Below are 20,770 nucleotides of genomic sequence, written 5' to 3'. Positions count from 1 at the left end.
CTACGGCAAGGGTCGTAACACATTGTGCAGTTTTTGAACATTAATACCGACAATTCAATTATTACCTATACAACTCGGTTCAAGACTAAAGAACCCGCCGTGGTGGCTTAGCAGTTACGGTGTTTCGCTGCTAAGTACGAGCTCGAGGGATCGAAACTCGGCCGCGGCGGCCGCATTTCGGCGGGGAGCAATGCAAGAACGCCCGGGTCCTGTGCATTGGGGGCACGTTAAAGAACATCTGGTGGTCGAAATTTATCCACGGTCTCCCACTATAGGGTGTGCCTCCTAATCAAGTCGTGGTTTCGGCAAGTAAACCCCCAGAATTTAATTCAATTCAACAGAGAAACATGGCATTAGTAAGTAATTGCTAAGCCGGGATAACGCAAAAAACATTTAGCTTAATTTATTTGCCCTTCGCATTTCATCATTAGCCTGTAAGGCGATCTTCTACGTTACCCCTGTCATACGTGCTATTTAAGGACATTGAGCCGACAAATATATTTGAGTTTCAATGAAATTTCTTTTATTGCGATAACAATTATATTCCCACCTCAGATGCATTTTGCCGTCGTCGTCGTCACCATGCTGTTCTGTATAACATCTAAGCGCGATAACACCGTCGCCGCGTGCCTTATGTGTCAATGAAAGCTTGAGAGGGGCACCGACAATCGCGGCTCAGTCTTGCGCACGCAAAGGAAGAAAGCGGGGAGGAAGCGCGCCGTCTTTTGCCGCGCGTGAGGCACCGTGGTGAGGGGGCGTTGTACTCTGGCAGCAACTGCGTATTGCGCAGCCGCGCGCAGTCACGTGTGCCGTACCTTGAAACTGATCTGCGTTGGGGGCAGGGGCTCATACCTTTGCGCGTGCGGTGTTCTCACCGATCAGCGTGCGTTGAAGTGATGGACAGCGCGAAGGTCACTTCAGTCGCTGCTGCTGCCGCGCTTCCTCAGGCCAGCGCTGTAACGCGATAGCGTTTATGGCCCCGTGTCGCATAAGATTCGGTGTTGGCGTCTTCCGTCGCACGTCGTTTAGGAAAAATCATTCCGAACCACCACCACCGCACACGCCTTCCGCGTTGAGCAGAGGCGTTAGTGAACTAATGGAGTTTTTGAAAGTAAGAAGTGCCAGAAACATCGTAAAGTGCAGAAAACCAGAATACATAATACCATAAAACATAATTCTGTTGCGCCTAAACTCAAACATAAACCCGTTTTGCAGCGTTTCTACCATTCACAGAGCGGCGCGCTGCGCTCGGTTTCTTGCAACAACACCATTCAGATGGCGCTCGTCTCTGCGCATCAGCGACGCATGCATGAGGCAGCGTTTCTACCAGAAATGTCGCCCGCTCGCCTTCGTACATAGAGTTCGCCGCCTACGTTTCCCAGTAAATATTACGGTTACATAAGCGGCAGTTGCCAGGAAGTGTGATAAGCAGGCAGGAATATTCGAATGCTGTAGGGGGGGGGGTCGTTCCACTCTTAAATGTGAACCTTTAAGCGTCCTCCAAGTTTTTGACAGTGAGTGTCCGCGGTCATCGAGTGCGATTCGTTCATGTCTGCGTATGCACACGGGCACCATGCTAGATAATTTAGTTAATGAGGGAATGGTTACAAACAAGACTGTATGCACGATAAGACTACACTCATTATTGATATAACTGTCTAGTACTTTGCTATTCCAACAATGCTTTGACTTTTAGGCAAAACTGCGACTTCCTTACTGATATTAGCATAGTAATAGAACAGGAAACGCTTCTTTTCCCGTCTCTTCCTACTATTACTACAATATATTTATTATTTTCCATATTTTAAGAAACCGAAGTTATGCCGTCTGCACTGAATGGTATAGAACTTCGTGTTCATCTGTGTATCGCAGTCATGCGAATGATTAGACCACGTAAAGCTTCACTGCATTTTTTTAGTCTTTCTGTGCAATATAAAAGTTCACGTTTATTTTTGATTAACTCAATAGGTGGCACTCCAAAAAGGCGTACTTTCGTAGGGTTTTCGGCGTTGTGCCAACTAACATCAATGGGTTCATTTTAGGAAAAAAGAATGGGTGTTCTGTGCTGAGAGCCGAAATGTGGGTATGTGGTTACGGATTAGCAAACCTCCGGCAAGGCGCACATTGCCGGCATTGCAAGAGCATCGTTACCGCCAGGCGTAGTAAAGGTTTGCCGTTGCTCAGCGACGAAGGTTGACCCTCTTTCGGAAGAACGTGCCTCGTCTTTGAAACTATAGAGGGAAAATTTCTTTTTGTGTGTGTTCTCTTGCAAGTGCAAGTAGTCATAGCTCTTCTTCCAAACTTGAGTCCCACATGCCACACAGTATGAAATCACTGGCAACTGGCAAGTCACGAATCACTTACGAGAAATTTCGACTGCTCACTACAGCTCGTTTGCGTTCGATAGTCAACACCCGTTCTTCAGTGTATCAGATATTCTGTCAAAAAATATAGCTCTTTTATCTTCATTGTGTCATTGTGTCTGCACAGTTAGTGCGGTACGAGATGTTTAGGTAGAAAAAAGAGAAATGTCTGTGTGCTATCACACCGAGGTCACCGCATGAATAGGAATCGTATTATTAAAGCGAGTGGAGGAACCTTACTGTAGGTTTCAGTAAACTTCAAAATATAAGCAACTACTTGAGCGGCGAGCTTGAAAAAGAGCTGCAGCGGAACCGGGGCAACTAATAAACAGAAAGCAAGGGTAGTTGAGCACACTGAATAAATGCTAAGGAGGACGCCACAGTGCCTTGTGCGTGCAGCGGTGGATTTCTAAAGTGCCTAGTAGGCGTTTCGTTGATCTTTTGCAAATGTCTATGTTCTCAGCATCTTGAGTACAAGACATTGTGGTAAATCGCACCAAAGCGATCGACGTCAGAAATATTGAGTACTTTATCTAAGCTGACGTTTTGAAATTTGGCGCATGCGAATGCACAAGTGTTTCTTCACCGGGATCGCCTAGTCGACATACAATTTGGGCAAAAAAATCGCAGACTGCATATACTTGCGAGTTCATTTTCGTGCATATCTCTTTCTCGGGGTCCTGCAGCACAACCTCCACATGCGGTATTGAGGTGATAATCTATGTTATAAGGTTCTGGCCTGCTGTGAGGTTTTATGCTAGTGCGATGATATTAAAAGAATACACAATACGTGGAGCAAAAATGCATACATTGTCCTTCCTGCCTTCTGTAATCTGGAGAGATCTTTAGGTTCATTGAGCAACAATGATCGTGGAAGCAAAAATTAAAGTAAATAGCAACAATGACTCCAGTAGGAAATACTTCGGTATCCTATTTTGGACAGCAGGGCATCTCGCTGAATTTTATAGTGCCTTATGCAAAGGCAAATTCAACACTTTTTCTCAAACTTTGACTTGCTATACTTCAGGTTTCTGCGAGTTTTCGAAGGACTTGTGTGGCTTGGAGAACTTGGATGCGAGCGCGCGCCTTGGTTGGAACTGGACGACTGTGGACTACGGCAAGCGCAAGAAATACTTTCCAAATGTCGACCGAAATTACGGCACAGATGGCGCATATGCCGCTTACTCGTTACTCAACAGGGGTAAGAAGTTTTCCCAGTAAATTCTAGATTGCATTTGGTACCTCTGATAATTATATGGCCTACAGAGAGTCCGTGCCTTGGTGCGTGCGTGTGTTCGAAGGGAAGGAACCATAGTTCTGTGTTTTCGTTGTAGCCAACAATCGCCTTTTCTTGGTACATACATTTTATGAATAAACAACGTATGTAGAAGTTGAATGATGCACATTTAACCTAACGAAGCCGAACTTATGATCTTTATACACAAAATTTGATGCTTAGAAACTGCTTTTTAAGCACTAGAAATCCAATGTAGAGCCTATACTAGCATTCCTGGTGTCCTGGAGGATGTTTTCGGTGGTGAATAGTTCCTCACATGAATGACTAAATGAGTAATTAGTACAGTAATTACTGTACTAATTAATGCAATGAGTTACAATAGTAAGTTATCATTTCAGTGTTTCCTTGGTATAAATTAAATCTCCGTGGCCATAAATAAATGTGAACAAACACATTGTTTTATTTTTTTTTAAGTGGAATGGTGGTTCGGCTTTGGAGAGTTGGGCACCGGGCACATTGCTTATCGGTGGCTGGCGCCCACTGTCATTCAATGAAAACAGTAGAGAAGACTGATTTCTGTGAACCATAGGGAGTTTCTGGAGGTGCCGATAGACAAAAATTGCGCCAGTATTTACCCCGAGTCCCGAAAGAAAAATCTGCTCCCTAACCGAAGAAGCATTTGAACGGCCTTTTTAATAGTGGTCACTGCATAACGTATAAATTAATCTCACAATGAACAGTTCATCCCCGTCCTTAAAGTGCTGCAGAGTCATTCACCGAAGTACTAGTCAGGCCTGCACTACTGGAAAAGACGCTAACATTTTCTGGATTCCGACAGATTGCCATTGTTGCGTTGTTTAACTATAGTAGAACTCTGACAGACTAACTTATTTCCTGTTGCTAAGCAAAATATAACCCATTGAGTGAAACTTGATAAGGCTGTTGGGCTTACGAGTGGTGCACAGCTTTGAAAGGGCCACTTATATTTTACAGAGGGATTGTAAAGAAACTCTGGATAATTTACGGGGCAACTTGTTCAGGAGCATAGTCAGAAATATTATTGAATTCACCAACATAATTTAGGCCCTCGTTTAGGAACCCACCTAAGATGACTACCCGAGTCAAATATGATTCCTGAATATTCAACACACAGCTGCGGCTCCTGGAGGAATAATTTCTTTGCGCACACGTACATCAACGCATACCTCTCTCCGGCGAGACGCGCTAAAGAACAGCCAATGCATTTTGCTGCCCATGTAAAATGTAAAAAGAGACACCACTTCTTTTCTTTACCTTTCTTTAGTCTTATTCTCTTTTAGTTTGCATGGTGATTTCTGATGACCTATATCCTAGCTCCCATTAATTTTTGTCGCTCATTGCATAGCAAGAGCCGAAACTGATTCAGTTACGAGGCAGCATACGAGGGTTTATTGGTTCATGGCAACCCCTTCTTGTTCTAGATTGTTGTCCATTCACCGCCATAGTGTGTATGAAGTGAGTGGAATAAGGGTTTGGGTGGAGTCAGAGTCGTCGTGGTAGCTCAGTTAGTAGAGCACTATGCTTCACTCGGAGGTTGTAGGCTCTGTTTCATGTGTTGCCCAAATTGTATTCTCTCGTATTTACGTTGCATTTTCAGAGATAAAAACCTGAAGTTCCTCATAAACTTGTGCTATCAATATTTATATTTACTAAATACTAGCTCCTTTCTTGTACTTAGGCTTCACTGATTTCATGTGCTTGTTGCGAAAATTTGAGTCTCTGGGCTCGCCTCCTTCTCAGACAGTTCGTTAGTATTCTACTTACTTTTAGACAGCAACGTAACTGAACAGCTGCCTTCGCGCAGGATAAATCTTCATTTCCAAGGTGCGTTTAGTTGATCTGCAAGGAAGATTTTATTTTCAATTTGCGTAACACAGCGTTCACAAATTTACAGACGCACCCCGGGGAGCAGCGAATGCGATGATGACGCCGCGGCTTGGTCAGATCGCTCGTTCCTGTGTAGTAACTTTTTACGTCTACCTTCCTGAACGACGTGAGTATGGACGCTTTTAAAGTCAACTTTGACTCATTCGATAAGAATGAATGCGACATGTATGAAATCAAGTACACAAAGTGCAACTAAAATGATACGCACTACTACGTGCATCGTCAATCATTGAGTGTGTGCACTAACTGGGCGCTGCTAACAAGTGGCCAAAAGACTACCTTAAAAGAAGACACTGACTAAGTAGCAGAAGAGAACTGCAGTAGCCTTATTAGCTCAGTGCGAACGTATGTAGAACATTGGTTTTATAAATACTCTACATCAGTACTATCATTGTAACTATTATGAGCTGATACCCGCCGTGGTTGCTCAGTGGCTGTGGTGTTAGGCTGCTGAGCACGAGGTCGCGGGATCGAATCTCGGCCATTTCGATGCGGGCGAAATGCGAAAACACCCGTGTGCTTAGATTTAGGTGCACGTTAAAGAACCCCCGGTGGTCGAAATTTCCGGAGTCCTCCACTACGGCGTGCCTCATAATCAGAAAGTGGTTTTGCCACGTAAAACCCCATAACTTAATTTTATTATGAGCTGATATTATTCAAATGCAGGACAAACAGCTCTCCTAGGGAGGTTACTTGTCACAGACTTGCGTTAGCCAGGACTATTTTAATAACATCACTAAATATATTATGTCAGTGGTAACAACCATTTCATCACTTCATAAAATTTTCTCGACAACTGGGCACCTCTAACGCCACTTGGCAGTACGTGTTATTTGTTCTAGGCAAAATATTTTTGCCGCCTGCATTTCATGATCAAAATAATAGCTATTTCAAAGAGATGCAGTTCTCGTCTCAAGCCCAAATATTGCATGTCCTCCTATTTCATGATGCATATATCGTTATTCATTCATTGCAAATTGAAAAGGCCTTTGAAATAAGAAACGGAAGAAGCACTGCTAGGAACACAATGATGATGAAAAAGAACTGTAAATTGATTTGAAAATGGACAGATAAATAGGAAGTGCGTATTGGGTTCAAAGCCATTTTCGCAATAGCGACAACACCAGAAAAAATAAAGCTGTGAACCGAGGTGACCTGGGCGGTATTCATAACTGACGATTTTTTAGTGGTGACCAACCATTCGAGTAAAACGGGAGCTTGCAAGGGCCGTAGTCATCATTGATTCGTTCGCGTTAGAATATCAAACTGTGGGACAGTGAACAAAGCAGGAAAGAGGTGAATGACTGAATAAAATAATTTATGCAGGAAAGGGACCACCGATGGCCACTGATTGGCGAGGAGGGAGATACTACACCCGCTACATCGCGTAAGCCAGGCCACTAGCAACATGATTAGCGGCTAGCATGATTAGCGGATGACTAGCGGGCTAACATGAGCAGACGATCGGCATTTACGATAATATGAATCTCTAAAGCTTCCATTTGTCGGGATAGAAAAACATTGTCGTGTTAATGAAGATTCAAGAGGGACAGTGTAAAGAAAAGCGACAACGGCATTTTGTCATATAACGCGCGCCAGCGTAGGCATATTAAACGAAAGTATCATACACCGGAGCTTTTAAAGTATATTTTGATTATTTGATAAAAGAGCTATTGATCACTCACTAATGCATGGTTCATTGAATTTGTCAATGCTAAAAGGTATTTTACTTCCCTTGTTAGTTAGATATTATGTCTGCACAGAACGGTAGCGTCATGCAGTTGGCTTGTGCGCCCACATTCGCAACAATCCTTGACCATATGGAAGCTTAAAGTTATGAATTCAAGAGAAGACTGATGCTCCTGCAGACGCATGTAATACAGTAACAACTGTGGCCTACAAATGGCAGCCCGGAAAACCGTAGAGTCATGTAGACTACACCGCGAAAGCAGGATATATTCTTGAAGTCACGTTCTTTCTCACAAAGACATTTTTTAATGCGAGTAGCATCTATCTATCTATCTATCTATCTATCTATCTATCTATCTATCTGGCTATCTATCTATCTATCTATCTATCTATCTATCTATCTATCTATCTATCTATCTATCTATCTATCTATCTATCTATCTATCTATCTATCTATCTATCTATCTATCTATCTATCTATCTATCTATCTATCTATTTATCTGTCTGTCTGTCTGTCTGTCTGTCTGTCTTTCTGTCTGTCTGTCTGTCTGTCCGTCCGTCCGTCCGTCCGTCCGTCTGTCAGTCAGTCAGTCAGTCAGTCAGTCAGTCAGTCAGTCAGTCAGTCAGTCAGTCAGTCAGTCAGTCAGTCAGTCAGTCAGTCCGTCCGTCCGTCCGTCCGTCCGTCCGTCCGTCCGTCCGTCTGTCTGTCTGTCTGTCTGTCTGTCTGTCTGTCTGTCTGTCTGTCTGTCTGTCTGTCTGTCTGTCTGTCTGTCTGTCTAGTGTTTTGCGCCGACTCGTGGTCCAAAGCTATTTAGCAGCTTGTGCCAATAGACATACTTTCGTGGTCGTGATGCTGTCATGGTCGTTGCATCCCGGTCACTCCAACTTTGTCACCGATTCTCGCCATGACGTCATCATTACGTCATCCCCGTCACACAGTTGCCATGCATTCGTTGTCACTCCCACGTCTTGGTGCCGTCGCGGTCGTTCCGTCGCCATCACTGCAGCTTCGTCATCTGAATTTCTGCATGTCGTCGTGATACTTCATGATCCAGTCATCGTCACGCAATTGTCACCATGCACCCGTCGGCATCCGATTGTCCTCCATATTACATATCGTAATAAGTCGTCGTCATGCATTCGTTATCTCTGTCTCTGTATGCCTGCATTTCCGTCTATCTGTCTGTCTTTCGTATGCTGACCCAGTGGCCCAAGTTATCTACCTGCTTCCGCCACCAGGTATGTGTTCCTGGTTGTGATGCCGTCGTGGTTGTTCCATCGCAGTCATTACAGCTTCGTGATACTAACGCGATAGCGTTAAGGGCCTTGTGTCGTAGAACATCCGGCGTCTAGAGTCGGACGTTGCTTCGGCAAAAAGAAGTTCGAACCACGCATACCCAACCACGCAGGACCTCCATGCGGCGCAAGGAAATTACTGGACCAATTTAATTTATCAAGGTAAAATACGTAGAAAACTAGTAGCGTACGACTAACACGCAACCTACAGACATGATAGCATCGGATTGGAATTTGAATATAGGAGAAAACATAACTCCGTCACGCGGAAACTAAGACATAAAGACTTTTTAGAGCGATAGCGTTTTCCAGCTGCTGTTTCTGGTCTGTTTTAGTAGAAGCGGAGCGGCCCCGTCGGTTCCTTGCACATCATCAAAAAAAAAAAAGAACCACAAAGGTCCCCTTCGTGCATAGCGTTCGCCGCCAGCTTCTCCCGGTCAAGATTACGGTTACATAAGCTGCAGTTGCCGCGAAGCGTCAGAAGCACTCGGAGTGCTATCGCGTTCCACTCTTAAAAGGCGAAGCTTAAGCGGTCTTCCAGTTTTCTTACTCTCGAAATTCCGTTGTCGTCGCGCCTTGTAGTCCGACTTAGTGGTCCAAGTTGTTTAATAGATCGGGCCGCAAGATATAGTCATGATGGCTACGAGTCGCAAGACATCTCGTAGTCGTGATGGCTGCGCGGTCATTGCATCGGCATCATTTCATCTTTGTCATCTGACATTCTTCATGCCTTCGTGGACACGCTATCATCGTGATACATTCGTTAAGCATTCGTTTTCACACTGCCATAGCAATTCTGTCGTGGTGATCCAATGGTCGGCATTGCAGCTTCGTGTCCTCCTGTCTACATGCTGTCGTCGTCGCGCCTTCTACTCCGACCTAGTTTCCTAATACCTTAAGCCATTAAGTAACTGTCCGGAGTCGTGATGCAGTAGTGGTTGTTACATCAACGTCATTTCAGCTCTGTCATCTGACTCTCGTCATGTCATTGTCATGAGACCATGGTCGTCACACAGTCATCACGCTATGGTTTAGTCTTTGTCATCACTCCAGTAACATCATCCAATTGTCACGCCGTCGCCGTCATAATGCCTTGGACATTCGATCGAAGTAAATTTTTCTTCACCATTTTCTTAGAATTATGCTTTAGTCATTCCAGCATAATTATGCAACTCTTGTCAGGTCGTGCTTTGCAGACGCTGTCGTGCATCCATTGTCAAACTGTCGTTGCAATGCCGTCATAGTCGTGCCATCATAGTCACTGCAACTTCATTATCTGACTCTTGTCGTCTTCACACTATCGTCGTCACAGTCACTTTCACGCGATTGTCGCTATATACTCGTCGTCCACCCTTTGTCTTCATGCCTTTTTCATTCCATCGTTATCGCTACATTATTTTCATGTATTCGTTGTCATACCATCGTCGGCATTCCGTCCCGACCGTTGAGTGACAGTCACACCGTTGTGATAGTCATGTCAATTTCGTGCCCTAATAAAGCCTTTGACGCAGCATTCCCCTTGTTGAGTTGGGTATCCGGATAATAGCATGTTAATAGGCGAACTACTGCCATGAACAGAAGGAATGCCGGAAAAAAACGCCCTGAACAAGTTCACGCTACGCTGGAAGCAGTTATACATCAGGCGATAAACATTTGAATAAGATCCCACTACAAAACTTACGGCAAATCTCACCTATCGATGTCTGGCGAGGGTAATGCGAATAGCAGTTGAGAAATGTAGCGATGGACCACATTCCTGAAGTAACACTTATTTAACACGTGTAATTGTAATATATAGAAGTGTAGACTGCTGGGCCAGTTGGGGCATCATGCAGTGTCGTTGAGCGGAAGTGGACAGAACAGACGCTCACTTACAACTGAAGTTTAATGAAAGGAGAAGGGAAAGGCCACATATGCGTAGTCAAAACGGATGCATTTTGACTGCGCATGTGATTGAGCTATAGGCCGCATATTCCCAAAGGGTCCCAGTTTTCTTCGGCGCTCGATGGCCAAGATCGCTAATCATCATGGTTGAATGACTGCTGTATGACGCCGATCCGTGACGATGAAATGACGAAACAATCATATTGCTTGAATGACAAAGGCATATAGTGGCGACGGCACGAAGACAATGAGACGTAAATTTCTAAATTATAGCAATGAAATAACGGCGACAACGTGACGACAACGACATGGGGACAATGAGGTGGCGATGACTGTATGATCACGATGGCATGACGACGGTGCTAAGACGACAACCAGATCAACGAGGGGTAACGATGGCGGTGACACAACCAAGGCAGCGTGACGACGACGGTATGCCAAAATTTGCATGACAGCGTGTATGCGACGACGACGCAATGATGACCATCGCATAACATCAGCATTAGCACAATAAAAAAAATATAACATGAGTATTATAATATTACGAGCAACAAATGACGTTCATGGATGGAAAAAGTGGTACGACCATGGCGGCATGGTGACAAGGGCATGATAATACGCAGTGATGACGTTGAAACGATAGCGTAGCAACGATAGCCTGAGGAAAATGGCATGACGACGGTGGTATGATGATGACGGCATGGAGAGAGTCCTATGTCGAATTACAATGTGTCGATGGAACGGCCGTGACGGGATCCCGACAACACCATGACAACGAATGCATGATGGTGACCCTATGACGACAACACCGTGACGACGACGGCATGACAACAGCATGGAGACAATAAGATGACGACGAGTGTGTGATAGCACTGGCGTGACGACATTCTATCACGAAAACTGCTGGTTGACGTAGCGGGTGTGACAATGATGGTCCGACCCAGATGGCATGAGAGTGACGGTATGACAGAGGATGCTTGGTATCGTCTGTGTGATGACGACACAATGACGATTACGGCATGAAAACGGCGTCCTAATTACGATTTAACTACGACAGCACGATTACGATCGAATAATGTTAAAGTAATGACGTCGATGGATCGTAGAAGGTGGCTTGACGACGTTGGCATGTAGACACTGGCGTGACGGTACTGAAGCGATCATAATAGTTCACCGACAGTGCGAAGGCGATGGCATGACATGAGTGGTATGACGATTACGTCATGATAAGAGTCATATGCTGGTGTTACGTTGAAGACGATGGAATAAACAGGACAGGATCCCGATGACATTATAACAATGAATACATGACGATGGCATCTTGATAAGAGGGAGAGAGAGTAAACTTTATAGAAAATAGCATATGGGTGTAAGTAGCTCTGCAGTGTGTGGTCCCTTCAGTCCAGGAGTCCAGCGGCCTTGGCTGCCCTTCTCGCTCGGTTGACCAGGTTGAGATGGTCCGTCGAGTCTGAGGTAGACAGCGTTGCCTCCAATTGCCGTGCTATGGGTGTGAGCTGTGGTGTGCTTGTGCAAACCCATACCATGTGGTAAAGCGTTGCGCATTGATCGTAGTGTGGGCATATATAGGAATGGTGCATGGCGTGGTAGAGACTGAAGTGAGGGTATGTGTTATGGGTAAGTGAGGGTATAAGTTTTCGGCATATTACGGCTTCCTGTCGCATCAGAGCATTATGAGGCGGCGGTAGTGTTCTTCGTGAAAGGCGATAGTAATGTCAGATGTCCATGTAGGTTAATAGTATGGGCTCGGAAAGGAACAGCTCAGCGTGACCCTCTTGCGGCTCCCGGTAAGCATGCGCTAAGGTGTAGGCGTGTGCCTGCTGATTGCCGCGTAAGAATCCATGCCCCAGAGTCCACAAGACGTGTATGTATGGCGGGAGCTGGTGCGCCCCATTCAGAATGCGATGTGCGGCCTGGAAATCTTGGCCCGGGAAAAACTTCTGCATGCCGTCTGCGAGTCCGTCAGAACTATTGCGTGCTCCCAGTGCGGTCTCGTGATGATGGTTGATGATGGCCAGAGCGAGCGCTGCCTCCGTAGCGCTCGCTCTGGAAACCGACGACGCATTTATTTCGGTGCCGTGATTGTCGACTACGCTGGTGACAAATGCAGTACTTCTTGATGTGCTGGCCGAGTCTACATATCAGACATTGGGGTGGTTCTCACACTTCTTCGCGAGTACCTGTGCTCGGGCATGTCGCCATCCGATGTGAAAGGTCGAGTGCATGTTTCTGGGTATTGGTGAGATGTGCATAGTTCCTTGTATTCGTGGTAGATTTTCGTCAGTGCGCTGGTCTTCCGAACGGAATAACCAAGACGTTTCCAGGTGCAGTGTCCCACTAGTGTAAGTTGTATCCTTTCCTTCTGGCTTACCAGGTGGACTTCAATAATTTCCCATGCATTGTTGTACACCCCTATATCCTCGAGGCGATAAGTAGCCGTTGCGGGTGGCAGTCCGAGCGCTTGCTTATACGCCTTGCGTATCAGCCGGTCGAGTATATCCACTTCCACATTGCTGAATTTAAAATATGGTACCGAGTACGCAATGCGGCTCACAACCAGAGCCTGCACTAGTTGGATCAGGTCCTGTTCCTTGAGTTCACTCTTCCTGCTGGTAATTCGTTGCATCATGCGCAAGACGTGCGCGGTCGTGTATTGTAACTTCTTTATGGCATATGCTCCGCCCCCGTCCTTTTATAAGTGTAAGTCGAGGATACGAAGTCTGTCCGCCTTGTGGATTTCTCTAGGACCTATTCGCAGGTGAATGGTTGATGCCTGGGATGTTGATCGTCCTCTTGAGCGCTTCTTGATTAGGAGGAACTCCGACTTCTCCGGCGCGCATTGCAGTCTGCATGTCACCGCCTATCTTGCTGCAACGTCCACTGTATGACGACGATGGCGTGATGACGACGACATGCCTAGAGTCAGCTGACGAATCTACAATGTCGACGATGGCACGAGCACGACGGCATTATAGAGGCACGATAGTGACTGTATAAGGATGACGACCTGACATGGATGGCATAACCAGGACTGTGTGATGACAGTATGAATACGATAGAATGACGGGGAACGATTAACGTCCACGGAACGACGAAACCAGTGTGACGACGACGGCGTGACAACTGGACGTTACTGAAGCGATGACAATGACAAAGCAACTGCGGGATGACTGCGGCATGGCGACGACTGTGTGACAATCGTGGCATGATGACCACGGCATAATGAGAGTCTGAAGGCGAAGCAGAAATGACAGCGATGTAAGGACCACGAGAGCATCACGGCCCCGAACCCATGCTTAGTGGCTTAAGGTATTAGACAACTTGGACCACAGGGTCCGAGTAGAAGGCGTTGGGACGACAGCAGGACGGCATGCAGAAGAGAAAGTTAGAATGATGAGCATTGAACGAGAACGATGGCATTACTATGCTGCTGTGACAACGAAGGCATGATGACTGTGTGACGATGATAGCGTGAAGACGACGTAATAAGTATCAGATGAGAAAGCTGGTATGACGGCGATACAATGACCACGACACCACCATGGCCACGAGCCCATTTGTATAGGAAGCTGTTAAACTTGAACCACTAAGCCAGACCAGAAGGCTTGACGAAGATGGCATGACGAGAGTGAGAGATCGCTAAGTTGGCATGATGACAACGCAACTACCACGACGGCATCACGACCACAAGCATATACTTAGTGACTCAAGCAGGTAGATAACATGAGCCACTGGGTCGACGTAAGAGGCTAGATAGGCGCAAGACGGCTAAGTAGGTAAATAATGCTTTTAGCATTATTGCAGTATTACACAAGCACGTAGATTTCTACCCGTGAAAGTACATCCACAGAAGCCAAGTTACCAGCCTCTTCACATTTTCTTTCTTCGGTGTATAACTGGTAAGCTTCCATCAGTAGTTGGAAATAATTCTCTTCTATTTGAATGAATGATGAGTCATGAGTAAATTATCCTTAATGAAATAAAACAGAAGTCACCTAACATAAAATGCCCAATAACACGCCAATCCTCTCACTGAAGTCACTATAACATCTATAGGCTTAATGGGCTTCACCTTTCTTTTCCAGCCGGCGTAGATGCACAGCTTACCTTTGGTGTATATCCCCCATCGTCCACAAGACCAGATGCAAGAGATGCCCACCACCTGACGGTGGTTGCAGGAAAACACATAGGAGGAAGATGGATACGTCGGGTTGTGAAGACAGGAAGTTGGAATGCAGGAGCAAGGGTGAGTGCTCAGCACCGAAGATTCAGCCCCTTGCTGTAAACAGCGAACACAAATCGTCTTCGTCATTTTGCATAAAATCGGTGACAAGCTAAAACTTCTTTATGCGGTGTCACATAAGTGTTCAGTTTATAGCGATGGGCCAATAGATGCACCTCAACAGTACAATGGGCACTAAGTTCGAAGCAGGCTACTAAAGAGAGTGAATGATTTAGTGGCAACTACTTGCAGCACAATGTTTTTTGTAGACTTGTATTTTTATGTCCAAGTCAAAGAGCAAGAAAACTTATTGTTGCGTCTGATGGTCTTAAAATAACATTGTCTTTCAAATCGGGTGATTGGTATCAGTGTATTACAAAACATGAATATAAAGAAAGAATCCAGTAGTGAAGGAAGCGTTGACTAAAATGGCCTAAAATGAACATGCGCATCAGGAGCACCGCAGTTCCAGCGTTACAACTATCTATTAAAATCTAATAGCCCTATTTTGGATGGATACAAAACATTTTGTAGCTCAATCTGATGCGCGTCCCAAACTGCGCATTCGTATTCCAGTTTGGGACAAACAAACATTAGGTACGCAAGCAGTTTTTGGGGAGAAGGGATAAACATTAGGTTACGCCGAACATAGCCAAGGACACGGTTAGCTTCGTTGGAGTGACTTGCTATATAATGCTACTAGCGGAGGTCATGAGTCACAGTGATAGCCAGCTACTCATGTGATGACACTAAAAATAACTCGCAATCAAAAATGACAGACCTATGTGCTTGGTAGGAAGCTCGGTGGTGCAATGAGATCTGTGAAGTTTTCCTGACATTCACCATGTTCTGCATCAGTTTTCAACCGTTAGCTAATAATAGTGGCGAGGAAGAAGGGAAAGAAAACTGTGGCAAAAACCTTCAAGCACAGGACGGCAGCTACGATACGCTATGGGGCGGCGAATCGACAAGGGCGCACCAGCGACTGCCCGACTTCGACGGCGAAATGGACAACTGGAAGGCGTATGTCATCAAGGCAGAGGCATACTTTGAGGCAGTGGGTGGGACAGAGCCAGCGAAGAAACGGGCGCTTTTAGTGACAGATTTAAGCACGCGCACCGTTCAAATACTAGCAGGAAGAGCAGCACCGAAGAAGCCGAATTCTTTGGAATACGAAAGCGTCGTAAAAGTCTTGCACAAGTTTTTGATCATAAGCGCCATATTACAGAAAGCTTCCGATTTTTCAACCCCTGCCACCTTGACGGTTAATTAACTTATGGGGTTTTACGTGCCAAAACCACTTTCTGATTATGAGGCACGCCGTAGTGGAGGGATCCGGAAATTTCGACCACCTGGGGTTCTTTAACGTGCACCTAAATCTAAGTACGCGGGTGTTTTCGCATTTCGCCCTCATCGACGTGCGGCCGCCGCGGCCGGGATTCGATCCCGCGACCTCGTGCTCAGCAGCCCAACACCATAGCCACTGAGCAACCACGGCGGGTCACCTTGACGGTTAGCCTGTTCAATAATTTAATACTGAAATTCGTTGAATTGCGGAGCACTACAATTTTGGTATCATGCTCGACCGAATGCTACGGCATAGAATTGTGTGCGACCCGCCGTGGTTGCTTAGTGGCTATGGCGTTGGGCTGCTAAGCACGAGGTCGCGGGATCGAATCCCGCCCCCGGCGGTCGCATTTCGATGGGGGCAAAATGCGAAAACACTCGTGTACTTAGATTTAGGTGCACGTTAAAGAACTCCAGGTGGTCGAAATTTCCGGAGTCCCCCACTATGGCGTGCCTTCATAATCAGAAAGTGGTTTTGGCACGTAAAAGCCCATAATTTCTAGAATTGCGTGCGGCATAAGATCGAGTGCACCACAGAAACAACTCTCGACAAAAAGAAAGAGAGATCTGTCCTTAGAGGACGCTGGAACAATGGCAATGTCAGCTGAAGCTGCAGATAATGATGCCAATAAAATGGCCGCAGACGCGTCGGTGGTGCTTAAAATTAAAGCGCAGTCAACCACAACGAAATTGTTATCTGTCGAGTGTGGGCGCTGTTGTAACATAAAACACAATAACAATGCCTGCCGTTGGAGTAATGCTCGTTGTTATCATTGCGGCCGACGTGGTCACCTAGCACGAAAATGCCGGAGCGAAGAAAGTGCAAAGTCTCGACCTCGAGAAGAAGCCCAGGGAATACGCGGCAGAGTAGTGGCTGTTAAGGAAGGGGAGATAGATGAACACATAGAGGAGAGCCTGCACATTTGGGCGCTGAAATCGACGAGGGATAGGTGACTGTGACGCCTCCAATGCGACACACCTTTATATGGGGAGATGTTGACCTATCAATGCTTATCGATACGGGTTCCCCGGTGTGCGTCGTGTCCTGACAGCTATTTGAGCAGCAGAAGAACACTTGGCCTCCGCTGCGGCCTTCCTGAACGAAGCTGTCATGCTACCTGGGAAAACTGCCAGCTTTTGGAGAGGTCCTGTTGGCGGTGTCCTGTTGGCGGTGCTGGATTGCCCGGGTCCAAGTTTGTTGGTCGAGACCTAATTTCCTTCCGAACGACACAGGTTCCTCAGTTTTCAGCCTCCCAGCCAAGCCGCTGACTGCGCAGCCGTCTGCATCAGGCAGGTCACTGCTGACGTGCTCGCCGAGTTTCCAGATGTTTTCAGCTCGAATCTAGGCCTCATCAAAAGACGCGCGGCACACCTACAGCTGAAGGAGGGAGCGGCGCCCAAGTTCTGTAAGGCCTGATCTACTCCTTTCGCTTTACGCGACAAGGTATCTGGATAGCTGGATTGACTCATGGCACTAGGCGCTTTGTCACCGGTGTCGCATTCAGTCGGCTATGCCAACTGTACCCGTACTTAAGATGGAAGGCACCGTTAGTATTTGTGGCTACCTTGAAGTCACCTTAAATTCCGCATGTGAGCTGTAACAGTATCCGTTGCCAGTAATCAGTGATATGTTCGCGTCCTTAAGTGGTGGAAAACATTTCAGCACAGCGGATTTACGCGACACGTACAACTAGGTTACCCGCCGTGGTTGCTCAGTGGCTATGGTGTTAGGCTGCTGAGCACGAGGTCGCGGGATCGAATCCCGGCCACGGCGGCCGCATTTCGATGGGGGCGAAATGCGAAAACACCCGTGTACTTAGATTAAGTGCACGTTAAAGAACCCCAGGTGGTCGAAATTTCCGGAGTCCTCCACTACGGCGTGCCTCATAATCAGAAAGTGGTTTTGGCACGTAAAACCCCATAATTTAATTTTTTTTACAACCAAGTTCCTCTCGATGACAATCTCGCCAGATATGCGTGTATGATACGCATAAAGGCCTTTTCCCTTATAACAGACTACCTTCCGGCATTGCGTCTGCGCCAGCCATTTTTCAGCGCAGGATGAAAACAGTTCTACAAGACTTATCAGGTGCGCAAGCTTATCTGGTCGATATCTTAGCGTCTGAAAGAGACGGAGGCAACGACGTATTACAAGCTGTTCTGCAGCGTTTCCGTGAGAGTGGTGTTAAACTGCGCCTCGACAAATGATTGCACCCGATAGAAAAGAATGTCGAAGCAATCGCAAAGCCCCTAGCCCCCAAAAAATGTAACTGAGCTTCGTTCCGTACTTGGCATGATCAGTTTCTACTCGAAATTTTTGCCGAACATATCGTCGCTGCTAGCTCCATTGTACCGGCTTCTGGAAAACAACAGACGTTTGTCTTGGCGAGACGAACAACAAGCGGCGTTCTATAAAGCAAAACGGTGTTCGCTGCAAGCAGGGGTGCTAGTTCATTTTGACCCTTCACAACCGCTTAAACTAGAGTGCGACGCATCGCAAAAAGGCATCGGCGCAGTGCTGTTTCACCCAATAGGGAACGTCAACAAGCTGATCGCGTTTCGTTCAAGGACATTGTCGAAAGCAGAAAAAGAATTACTCGAAACTTGAACGTAAAGTATTAGGCCTCGTATTTGGGGTAATGAAGTTTCGTGATTATCTTCTAGGCAGAGAATTCATCCTGGTCGCAGATCACCAGCCACTCCTGGACCGGCTGAGGCCGGATAGGCCCACTCGGCCTCTTGCTGCTGCTCGCAAACAGAGCTTGACGCTGTATTTATTAGGATTCCGCTACAAGCCGTAATATTCCCCTGGCAAGCTGCTCCTGAACTCCGACGCGCTTAGTAGGTTGCCACAAGAAAGTTCGGAGCCAACCATGGAATTGGAGCCACCTGACCACGTTTTGGCACTCGCATGTGTACAGTAGGGGGCGATCTCTGCAGAAGAACTGCAGGCGCTAACCGCAAGTGACCCAGTACTTTCAAAGGTCGTGCCCTACACAAGAGACGGCTGACCTCCAAGCGCTAAAGCACTCGAACGAAACTTACTCCCCTTTTATGAACGCAAACTGGAAATGTAGCTGGCCAACCCTTTCCCTTAGTGGGGTCACAGAGTTGTCATGCTAGTCAATGCACAACATAGAATGTTGCACATGTTGCAGGATACACATCAAGAGTCACGGGCGATGAAATCAATTGCTCGGTCAGTTTTCTGGTGGCCTAGAATGGACCACGACATATAACAACTGTCAGCGGACTGCACAAGTTCCATCCAAAATCGACCAATGCCGGTATCTGCTCCGCCAGTTAACTGGCCAACATGCCAAGAAAACTGGTCGAGAGTACATATAAATTTCGCCGGGACAATCAATGGAAGCATAATCCTTGTTCTCGTAGATGCTCGCCGCAAATGGATTGAGGCCGTACCAATGAAGCAGACGACCACTTCTTCGACTATCACTTGCCTACGCAGCTTCTTTAGCAGGTTCGGCATTCCTCGCGCCATTGTTTCAGATAACGGAAAGTAGTTCACTACCCATGAGTTTGCCGATTTTGCGAACAAAAACAACGTAACCGACCTGCGCACGGCTGCGTTCCATCCCCAGTTGAATGGCCTAGCAGAGCTGTTCGAACCGTTAAGGATGGTCTGAAGAAGATGAGGCAGGGCAGATTAAAAAAATTGTTTTTGCAGACTACTTTTCAACAACCGGAGAACACCCTTTGCCTCGGGCAGATCTCCTTCTGAACTTCTTGGCTACCAAAGCCGGTCTCGTCTCGACAGATGTTTTCCTCCTTTGGTTGGAGGAAGATCGGAAACATCGGATGACTGGACCCTGGCGCATAATTTGTTTACCTGCGTAATTTCGGTAAAGGTAAAAGGTGAGAAACGGGCATGGTAAAGTCCGCAGATGGAGCGAGGATGGTGACAGTAGAAACGCCTGAGGGCCTCGTTCGACGACATGTTGATCAAGTTAACACAAGGAAAAACCCAATAGCTGCCCAAGGCTACAGGGGAAGTGAAAGCTCATATATCTCGAGAACTCCGCAAGAAACTCCTGGAGCAGGGCCACCACTCCAGCGCCAGTCATCACCCCAACCCCAGGGCGCACCACAGCAGAGAAACTGTGAACCTACAGTGACCATGCAACTCCGACACTCAACACGAGAGCGGAGACCTGTGCAGCGTCTTCAGTATTATTGATGGAGAAATGTTGTAACTGCAGTATTCTTCCTATAATTTCTTGGCTCAACTGAAGCCGACAACTACACGTGCCATTCTGGCTTGCTGTCTGATGGTTCCCTCACCTTGGTTTGCCCTCCTTCCTTAACCAGTTTATATATTTACGACATGAACGCAAAATAAACGCCCATTTTTCGAGCATGTCAGCTTGCGTCTACCTCGCCTTCGTCCAGCACAGGGTCCGACCAACGATGTAATAGACAGTGGCAGCAAGGCAAGAGTGCAGATGAAAAGAAAAGAAAAGCAGATGCTGAGCATTAGGAAACAGCAACTTTATCATACTGCTGAACCCACTCTTTGTATTTTTTTGTTTCGGATGCGCGGCACTGATTTCTCATTCTAAACTCAATGTAGAAATATTCCGCACTGTGACTGCATTGCTCAGGCTAATAATCTAGTTTCATGTAACGGCCAGAGTCGGATCATTGGGTGATGCGTCACTATCACACGCTCGCACACACCACACTTTGAGCGAACCATAAGTAGATTCACTGTCAAGTGCTACAGAAGACCTAAGACATAACAAAAAAATTTACCAGCGATATTTCGC

The 20,770-nt window shown here is 46.5% G+C and overlaps 1 protein-coding gene across 1 annotated transcript in view; it reads left to right on the top strand.

The window, feature by feature from the left end:
- Positions 1-20,770, top strand: part of LOC126537870 (MAM and LDL-receptor class A domain-containing protein 1-like) — a 232,206-nt gene that overhangs the window by 166,075 nt on the left and 45,361 nt on the right. The window contains exons 42-44 of the mRNA XM_072287646.1: positions 3,391-3,564; positions 5,534-5,632; positions 14,500-14,660. Of these exons, the coding sequence (XP_072143747.1) occupies positions 3,391-3,564; positions 5,534-5,632; positions 14,500-14,660 (434 nt within the window). The remainder of the gene's footprint in view (positions 1-3,390; positions 3,565-5,533; positions 5,633-14,499; positions 14,661-20,770) is intronic.

Source organism: Dermacentor andersoni, chromosome 4, assembly GCF_023375885.2.
Source record: "Dermacentor andersoni chromosome 4, qqDerAnde1_hic_scaffold, whole genome shotgun sequence".
Classification (NCBI taxonomy): domain Eukaryota; kingdom Metazoa; phylum Arthropoda; class Arachnida; order Ixodida; family Ixodidae; genus Dermacentor; species Dermacentor andersoni.
Note: the sequence above shows the minus strand (reverse complement) of the source record. Positions and strands in the feature narration are given on the sequence as shown.